Here is a 9,827-nt window from a genome sequence, read left to right as displayed (position 1 = left end):
TTGCCCCACACCCTGCCTCTAGGACATGAGATGAAATGGCCAGGCAAGAGGAACCCTCCACGGAGTGCTGATGTTGGATGGGGTCGTGGGGGGTGCACAGAGCTGTGGCAGGTCCTGAGGTCATGTGCAGCATGGGGTCAGGGGAGGCTCCACTCTGCACTGCCAGCCGGTCTACGGAGAAGGGCGATGCAGGGCTGTGGACCCGGGAGCCTGGTGGCCATACCCCAGCTGTTCACAGGGCGTCAGATGTGCCATTTAGGGTCACAGGGTCCAGCAGCCTCCGTGAGCTCACGTCCACACCGCGGTACTCGCTGCCCACAGCACTGACGCCCACTCAGCCCCGCACTAGGGGGCAAGGACCCCGGCCAGCAAGCCTGCAGCGGGAAGCAGGAGAGCCGCACCGGGAGCCCAGCGTGCACGCGCGGGCCAGCATTGCCAAGTCCGAGCGGGTCCCTGCAAGCGTGCAGCGGCGCATGCAGCGGGTCTGTGAGCGCAGGGTTCCTGCAGCGGCTCCGGCAGCCGGGCCCTGTGGAGCAGTGTCCAGGTGGCGCGGGCGGAGCAGCCGGGCGTTCATCTGGGCACATACTCTCTGGGAAGCCTGGCCCTCCGTGGTCGCGCAGCGCCTTGTCCACCGTCCAGATGTAGCCGTGGATCAGCGCCCTCATCCTGGGGGTGAAGGGCTTGGGATGGTGCAGGGGCCGGCCACACCTTCGGAAGCTGCCCTCCTTGTTTTTCTCCACGCACAGCAGCCACTCCTCGCTCACGGACACAATGAGGAAGGCCACCATCTCCCTCAGCGTGGGTAGCAGGCTGTGGCACAGCTCCTCCTCGTGCACCACCAGCAGCCCCTTGCCGAATCGCAGCTGGTCCAGCACATTCGAGGACCACCAGGCGGCGTAGCTGCGCACGAAGTCTGGCCACTCAGCGGGGAGAGACGCACAGGTCAGCCCACCTCCTGGGCGCTGTGGGTGGGGAGCCGGGGAGGTGGGAGAACAGAGCTAGCAGCCCCTCGGACCAGGCCCTCCTGACGACCCGTGGGCAGTAAGAGCAGCACCTCGGGGCCAGCCTGGGTCACCGGGCCACGTCTGCATCGGTGGCTGTGCAGCCCCACACGAGGACAGATGTGGCGTGCATGGAGAGAGCTGGTTCCCTCTCTCTTGGATGGTGAGCTCCCTGCCCTCAGGGCCCACGCCGGGGCAGGGAGAGCCACGGGGCCCACGTGGCACAGTGGTGTTCATCACAGGTGGGAGACGGGGTGACCCTCATCCATGCTCACCTTGCCCTGGGTGACGGGGACGAGCTGGGGCACCGTGAGGACAGGCACAGGCCTGAAGCTAAGTGAGCGAGGTCCCTGCCTGATGTGGACCACGTCCCACAGGGGTGGCCAGTCCACCCCATGACGCTGCCGGACAGCCGGGCAATGTTCGGGGAGGATCTATCCGTGAGAGCTCTGTCCTGGCAAATTAAGACATGTTGGGGCTCTTGTCTTGGTGGGGACGGTGTCAATATCAACAAACAGCCTGTGACCATCCTGCCACCTCGGATGGCATGGGAACCCTTCGCTTTCCCTGGTTTTCACCACCACCCTCAGACAGGGACTGCTCTGGTGTCTTGGGTGGGTAAACTGAGGCCCCTGGGAGCTGAGGAGGGACCAGAGCTCAGCCTCCTGCACCTGGGGCGCCAGCAAGGGGCAGGGTGGGGATGGGGACGTCTGCTGGGGCAGGGTCTGCTGAGACAGGCCTGCCTGCCTGACAGCCCTGCTGCCCTATGATCGCTCAGTGTCCCAACACTCGCCCCCTGGACCCGTGTCCCGGCCACACTGCCGGGGAGCAGCTGAGCCTGGGGAGGGCCGGAGACGGTGTCTGCACAGGAGAAGAGCTGCCTGGCCTCCCCCACACCCTTCTTCCTACCTTTGCTCTTCCAGTTTTGGTTGGCCGCGTAGCCCAGGTGCCCGGCACACTTGCCGTTGAACTCGGCCACCAGGGACCTGTACGGGTTCCGGATCAGCAGGATGGCCGAGTCGAACATCTGGATCTCCCTGCAGCCGCTCTCGTGGGTCTTCATGCAGATGGTGTGCCGGCTGCGCCAGTGGTCCTTCTCGCCCTTGAACCCTGCGGGGGAGACAGGGGCTGCTGAGGACAGTGATGGACCCCGTCGTGGCAGCAGGCAGAGCTGAGCGTACCTCCAGGAGACCCCACAAGTCTGGCGGCAGGGCCCTGACGCCCCTCTAGACCCTGTAGGCACGTGTGTGTGGGCGTCTGCACGGTGATTTCCCGTGAGCGTCATCGACAACCCGAGGGGGAGTCGTGGCCGCAGGCGTGGCTCAGAGTGGGCAGGACATCTGCCAGGATCACAGGGCAGCACGGGGCTCTGGACACCTGGTGCAGGTGTCCCTGTGATGCCGGGCTTCCAGCCCCGGCCCGGCAGTGGGCCCCGGGGTCCTGTGGCGAGGTCCCAGCCCTCCCCACCTGTAACAGTCTCATGTGGGTCAGCAAGACGCTGTGGGCTCATTCAGCGGTGGCCTTTATGCTGGGGATGGAGGGGCTCCATGTGCGGTCCCACGGAGCACAGGGCCTCCCAGGAACTAGGAGTAGGGGGCCGGTCAAGGGGTGCAGCCAGATGTCACAGAAGGACCCCTGGAGGGATGCCCCAGAACCTAGACTCCGGCCACTTCCCAACAGATCCGGGGTCCGCCAGCCGGGGACCCATGCTCCATAAACGAGCTTGAGTGTCTCCTGGGCTCTTAAGGGACAGCAAGGAGCCCCAACACCACCTACTTCGTGAGTGTGGTGGTGGGGGTGGCACGCAAAGGTGCTGCAGGCAGGGCCAGGTTCTTTGATGCTGGGAAACAAGGCTCCTCTGAGTCAGGTTTGCCTCCTGGAACCCAACACAGTTCAAACAGATGTCTGCCCCAGGCTTAACAACCGTCAGCCTTCGCCGGGGCTCCTACTGCCCAGCGCGGGGGACGAGGGAAGGAGGAGCCAGACCACGGGCTGTAAACACGGGATGAGGATCGGGATCAGGTTCCCAGCACCCCAAGATCTGTGGTGCCTTCTGTGCGCTGTGGGCTGTCCCCACAGCGGCCGCTCTGTGTGTCCCATAGGCCACAGTCGCCCAGGACAGACCGAGTGCCCTTGCCTGTCACTAGGGGGTCGGTGCAGAGGCCAGCAGCCACCCCGCGCCAGTCCCATAAGCCTCACAGGGGGAACCTCCAGGGCCATCACACGTGGCCACTCCAGCCACTGGGCCCCCGGGCCACTTGCAGACCAAGACCACCAGCTGTGCAGACGGCTATGGTCCTCTAGACAGCAGGTGGCCAGCAGCCCGTGCCACGGGACTCCACGGGTGCCAGGCCACAGCAGGCAGGACCCTGGAACAGGTCATCCGGCCATCCCCCTGGGGTGCCAGTAACATTCAGGGCATAAGGATCAGCCACCAGCTTTCTTGGCTTCTCCCAGCAGACCAGAGCCCCCACCAAGCTCAGGACGCTGTGGACCTGGGTTTCTCTTCCTAAACCATAGTCCGGTCAGGAATCTGGACGCACGGGGGTGACATCTGATGGCAGACCGACAGCCCCTCGCTTGGCTGGGGTTCTCGGTCCTACTCAGCACAGGGAGGCCTCTCGCTTCTGCAGGGGGAGACTAGGGGCCACACAACTCTGGAGGGGTTTGCACCTATCTTCAAAAACACAGCGTTTTTAGGAGCTCCTTCTGGCCTCACAGAAAATCAAACAAATGAGCCGGTGACATCTCACAGAATTACTGCGGGTTCTGACAACAAAGGGAAATTCAGAAAGTGCTCGTAGCGTGGGAGCACAAGCCACCAGAAGGGATGTCCCGAGTCCTGGGCTGGCCACACGGCTGGGAATGTGTTTGCAATGCTGGTTCCCCTGGGACTCCAGGCCCTGTGGCCCTCGCTCACCCTTGTTGCACAGGGTCCCGTGGAAGTAGAAGCTCCCCGTGTAGAAGCAGTGGTGTGCTCAATGAGGTGCGGCGCCCACGTGTTCCCGGCTCCCGGGAAGCTCGACAGAGCCACAAACACCTTGGCCTTGGTGGGCAGGAACCGCCGATCCGTGCAGCGAGTGTCTGAAAGGCCAGAGGCTGACCACCGACCGCCCCACCCGGACCCACCGCCCCCAGTCTCCTGCTTCACCGATGGGGAACCGAGGCAGGCCCAGGGGGAGGGGTTGGCTGCCCAGGCCTGTGCCCAGAGAGAGCTCTGGGGATGACGAGGCCTCCCACGGCCCGGGCAGCGAGCCCTGGCTCCCCAAACAGCACAGAACATTCCAGATTCTGCCCGAGGGTGGTGGGGCCCCGCCTTGCGGGTGTCCTGCTGTTCCTCAAAGCACCTCCATCCCCAGGCTCAGGGAAAGGCCAGGTGTGTCCCGTGTCCAGCCTCCAGGGACGATGGTGGCCTCCCCTCCCCACCCCGGGCTGCACGCGGCCACACTGGTCTCTCCAAATGCCCGGAGAGCACACGTGGCAGACATGGCGGGGAGGGCCCCGCACGCCTCATGCCCCAGGCACCGAACTCACCCTGCACGGGCGTCTGGTAGACCTCGCAGTACTCGGCCAGCCTCTGTGCCTTGGGTTCCTGGCCACACAGCGCACTGTCCACCACGTCCCGGAGGCTGAACTGAGGCGTGGGGTAAGCACAGTAGCACTCCCAGCCCCGCAGGATGGCCAGGGGGGACTCCTGCTGGGGAGCGAGGAGGGAGAAGCATGTGGGGTGCCCACTGGGGCCAGGCCTCCCGGCTCCTGTCAGCATGGATGGTGCCCATCCTTCCCGTGCCAGCCCAGGGGAGGCACGGCGCACGGGACGTGACTTCTGCCCCCAGGAGCTCAGAGCGGGTCGGAGACCCGACAACAGTCAGTGTGAGCCAGGCCCGGGGCTAACACTGGGGGGCCGGAGGGAGCACAGGGAGGACCAGGCACCTGGGGCAGGGGTGTCTGTAGGAGCCAGTGTGTGCAAGGGTCAGGATGGGACAGGTGAGCACACATACTGCGTTGTGGGCCCACTGGCCGTGAGCCCGAAGGGACCTCTGGCGTTCCCGCTGGGGTTCCCTGGGGAGGAGACCAGCCCAACCCAACTGCGGGGGGCAGGGGGTCCAGGCCAGAACATTCCGGAAGGCCCTGCCGGCCCTGCCAGGATTAGGGGCAGGGCAACACCTCATGGTGAAGCCGTCTCCTGGCCTCCCTGGTCACCTCTGTGGGGTTCGTTCCCTGCTCCCTCTGACCCCACAGAGGAGACCGCTGGGTGCTGGGTGACCTCGGGCAAGGTGCTGAGCCTCTCTGCCCTTCACCACCGAACATGGGCAATCAAATCCACTTCACATGTCCTTTATAAGGGCAGCCCAGGACGGGGCACGACATGTGTGGGTGCTCCAGCGTACCCAGCCCCATCATCCCTGCCTGCCCGTACCTCTTGCAAATGGAAATGCAGGGAGGGAGGTGGCAGGGAGGGAGGCGGGAGGCCAAGGCAGTGCCACACAGACCTTTCTATTTTTTGCTCACAGCAAAAATCTCGTATAAATAAAGAAAAGAAAAATCAAAAGCGTTTTCTGAGTGTGGCTTGGCAAAGTGAGGATTTCCGTGCTTAGAAAGTCGCTGGGCCAGTCCCAGCCATGGTGGTTGGGAGGGGGGCGATGAAGAGCCTGCGGCGGCGGGGGGGGGGGCTCCTGTGTTCAGGTCTGTGCCCCCCAGTGCTGTGCACCCCCACCAGAGCCTCTCCCCACCTCCCTCCTCCTCCTGGACGCCCACGGGCAGCTGCACCCCTGCCGGGAGCTCCTGGGGTCCCAGCCCGGTACCTCTGAGGGCTGAGCTGCCGCGTGGGGACAGAAGCCTAGACCCTGTGCTGTTCTGACACTGCACACCCCCACCATGCACCCCTGTGCACCCAACCACCACACACCCCTGTGTGTATTCATCACGTACCCCCATGCACCCCCAGCACACACCCCTGTGCACCCCCACCACCCATGCCCATCGCTGCTACAGCACCGAGCCCCCCCCCCCCCATGCAGGAAAAGCCCTAAAACAGCCCGGGAGCCCCATCCAGAATGCTAGTCTCTATAAAGCAGACAAGTCCTTCGGCTGCTGGCTTGGGAGAGGAGGAGGACCCGGCTTCCCTCCGGCCTCCTCGCCAGCTTGTCTTCTCCCCTGGGACCAGAGCCCTGGTCCCCATGCTTTTTCTGGACAAGGCTCGAGACAGGGATTTTCGGAGGATGGAGGACGGGGGAGGTAGTAGCTCAGGGTGTCTGGGCTTCCTGGACATAGGGACCAGAGAGGAAGAAGCAGGCATGTAGCCCGTCAGATCCCCACACTGACCCTGACACCTCCGTGCCTCAGTTTCCCTGTCTGCAAGCCCCTTCTCATCTCTTAGGACTCCACTGCCCCCCCATGCTTGGGGGACCTGAGGGTTTGACGCTCTGCCCGTAGGCTCCTCTCCAAGGTCCCCATGCCCGGAAGGTCGGAAGTCCCACCCCCACTGCACCTGTCAGACCCGCCCATGGCCACAGCAGCCCAGCCCCCCACCAGCCCACCCTCGGGCTCCGCAGCGGGGCCCGCATTGGCATGTAGGGCTGGGGCCCGGACCAGGCCATGAAGCCGCACCCGCGGAGCCCCCAGCCATCTCCCTGTACCACGCGGCCTCTGTCCCAAGCCCATGTCCGACCCCCACATCAGGATGCAGCTATACTCGGAGACGGGGTCTCTAAAGATGTCATTCAGTTAAAATGGGGCCATGGCGGGTGTGAGCCAATCCGACTAGTGTGGTCATAAAAAGAGATTCGGACACACACACGCAGACGACCCTATGAACACAAAGTCACGAGACGCCCGTCTGTGAGCCCATGAGGCCTGAGAAGTAACCAGCCCAACGACACCCCACCTTGGCCTTCTGGTTTCCAGAGCCCCGAGAAGTGTGAGCTCCTATCTGTGGCACTTTGTTCGGGCAGTTGCGGTGACCTTCTACACTGGGGTCCTTACGGTCGTTGGCCATGCACCACTGGCACATGCAGAGCTCAGGACCTTTGCACCTGCTGTTCTCTCTGCCTGGAACGTCCTGCCCCCAGACCTCCCCCACTTATTCAAGCCCCTTTCCCTGAGAGGCCTTCACTAGCCACCCCGGTTCACACCACCACACCCTTCCCACCCCCACAAGACCCCGTCCCTTTGCTGAGCCCTCGGGTTTTGCCCGTGGGAATCACTGGGTCCCCTTTCCTCCCGTGGTCAGCCGAGGCTCCGGCTTGTGCTCCGTGGTCGTCCAGCTACCCTAGAACGTACTGGAAACAGGATCCCTCGGTGCAGACTTTCCCTTCCCTCAGAAATCCACGTGCCCACGCTGGATCCCCGTGGAGGAACCTGCAGCTGTGGTCCACGTGCAGACACACCGCGGGGCGTCCGTTTGCCCCACACGTCTGGGCTCTGTCTGCTGTGTCCTCAAAAGTGCCGGCAGGACCGGGTCCCAGAAGGAAGTGTCCCTCTACCAGTGGCCACCCCTGGTAGGGGTTGCACCCCACCAGGGACCTGAGCCCCTCCACTTCCTCGAGTCGATGAAACTGTCAAGATCCAGGTGCGCTGGGGCACGGGGTAGTGTGGACAACAGTGCGGTTTTATTTACAACAGAACAGAACTGGATTCTGAAAACACAGGACAACTTCCAGCCCCTCGGGTGATGACAGGAAAAGCACACACTTCAAGCCTCATAGAAGGAAGAAAATGGGCATGGATTATGAATTGAGGTTTCTATTGACTGTATTTCCATTAAAATGTATAATTATTGAACAATTTAACTGGCAGGACTTCTGACTTAAAGGACATTTTGATTTCTGCTTCTTAAACTTTATCCTTGAGTTAGAGAAAGTGACCTTGTCATAGTAATGACTCCCCTCCTGGTCCTCTCGACAAGTACTAGAAGGTGTTGATTGGCTCTTGGCTGAAATGGCTCAAGGGTGATAATCCCTATGTCTGTACTCGTGGGCTTTGGGAAGATGGACCAGAAAAGAGCTGGGTGCACTCTTACAGACGGGAAATAAGAATGTGCATTTAAACAACAGATCAGGGCTTGGGTCATAGGCCTGGGCGTCTCTCAGCAGCTCTGTATCCACTCTGTTCTCTCCACTCTCTGCTTTGGTGGTGCCTGGACAACGAGGGCGCGCTCTGGGTCCTCACATCTACATAGAGTCCCCCTCACCCAATGGGGAAATGCCCAGTGCAGGAGAATATCCTGCCGAGAGAGAGACAGAGAGAGAGAGAGAGAGAGAGAGAGGGAAGGCAACACAGAGTCAATGCCACTTTGATTGTTCAGGTGGAAACAAGTAACTATTCGGGCCATGCGTGTGTTCTGGGACAGTGTGGGCTGCCTGGTCCAGCAGCTTCTGTGTCATCCTGGCTGTGCTTCTCTTTGTCTGTTCTTGTGTGTGTCCCCTCTGTGCGTGTGCTTTTGCCTGAACCAGGTGGACATTCTCTGGTTCCGGGGCTGAAAATCTCTGTGCCTTCCCAGACAAGATCATGTAACAAGCATTTGGAATATGAAGACTTTGTCAGCTTGAATTGTGTTTGGACGCGCCCCATGTTGCGTGCTTTCTGCCTTTGCGACTAGGAGGGCTTGCCACTGAGGCGATCTGTTCAGCAAATGGCCAGGGGAAGCTGCTCCCCCAAGAGGAGTCACTACTGAACGCCACTATTCATTGAGAATCTTACATTCTGTGTGAAATGTTGCAGAGTTTTGATCAAGTTCAAGTGGCATGAAGAGCAGAACAGTGTAGATCTGAAATCTTCTATGGGATCAGAATACTTCCTGCTTTTTGAATATTTGACGAAGTGCATATACATCAAACGTTTCACATTTTTATTTATTTTATTTTTGCTGATTTTGTGGGATGGGAGATTTTGACAAAAATTGTATCCTAAAGCCGCGTTCTTGGAATGTGTCTAAACAAGGGCTTCCAACGCGAACCAGAAGAGGGCAGCAAAACACTAGTCACTAGACTGTGTTCCTTGATCTGGGACTGGGAAGCCGCTGCAGGCTTTCCTGCCTCTTTGGTTCTTGTGCATTTGCTTGACTGACCGAACTCCAGGACCTGCAGCAGGTCCACACATCTTTAAGGAACACACCAAGCCTTTTGTTTTTACCATGATATTTCTCAACAATGAGATATCTGAGGACATGGCTAAGTTATTCAAACCAGGGTGGAAAAATAACCAAAACTCACTCAAAATTAATTTTACTAAAGATCCAGTGGAGTCAGATTGAATCATATAAATAAGAATACAGAAGGAATATCTTACTGAAATGACCAATTTTAAGCTTATTTTCTCCATGTATATTGCATTATTTACTAAATTCTGCATTCACAAAAATACATGTAGTGTTCAGAGAGAATGATATTTGAAAGGGAAGTGATCAAAGTACGTCTCAACTAGTTATCACAATTGACAATTGCCACCAGGAACATGGCTTCTTCACCCAACTGCGGGCAACAACTGGACATGTATTAATTAGCATTTAATGTGCAAAAAGAGAGCTGCCATCTCAAATGTAATGTGAGATAGTTATGAACACATCTTAAAAATTTTAAGACTCCTGAATAGGAAGGAATAGACTGACCCATAGGAAAAAGGTCATTCGTGTTTCTCTTTCTTTTCTTTTTTTTTTTTTTTTAAAGATTTTACTTATTGGAGAGAGAAAGATTGAGAGAGCACGCATGAGAAGGGGAGAGGGATACAGGGAGACAGAGAGGCATACTCCCCGCCAAGCAGGGAGCGTGATGACTGGGGCTCGAGCCCAGGACACTGAGATCATGATCTGAGCCTAAGTCAGGTGTT

General features: G+C 59.3%; 1 protein-coding gene across 1 annotated transcript; it reads right to left on the bottom strand.

Moving 5' to 3' along the window:
• Positions 1 to 570: 570 nt before the first annotated feature.
• On the bottom strand, positions 571 to 6,601 carry LOC308356553 (sialate:O-sulfotransferase 1-like; the record flags this gene model as incomplete). The annotated part of the gene is given in 8 exon segments (XM_080825608.1): positions 571 to 590; positions 593 to 962; positions 1,277 to 1,402; positions 1,795 to 2,111; positions 3,922 to 3,969; positions 3,972 to 4,085; positions 4,536 to 4,698; positions 6,542 to 6,601. Coding segments are annotated over 8 exon segments (1,218 nt in total).
• Between the last annotated feature and the right edge of the window lie 3,226 nt (positions 6,602 to 9,827).

This window comes from Martes martes, assembly GCF_963455335.1.
Source record: "Martes martes genome assembly, chromosome: 16".
In the NCBI taxonomy this organism is placed as follows: Eukaryota; Metazoa; Chordata; class Mammalia; order Carnivora; family Mustelidae; genus Martes; species Martes martes.
The sequence above is the reverse complement of the archived record's forward strand: the minus strand, read 5'-3'. Positions and strand labels throughout refer to the sequence as shown.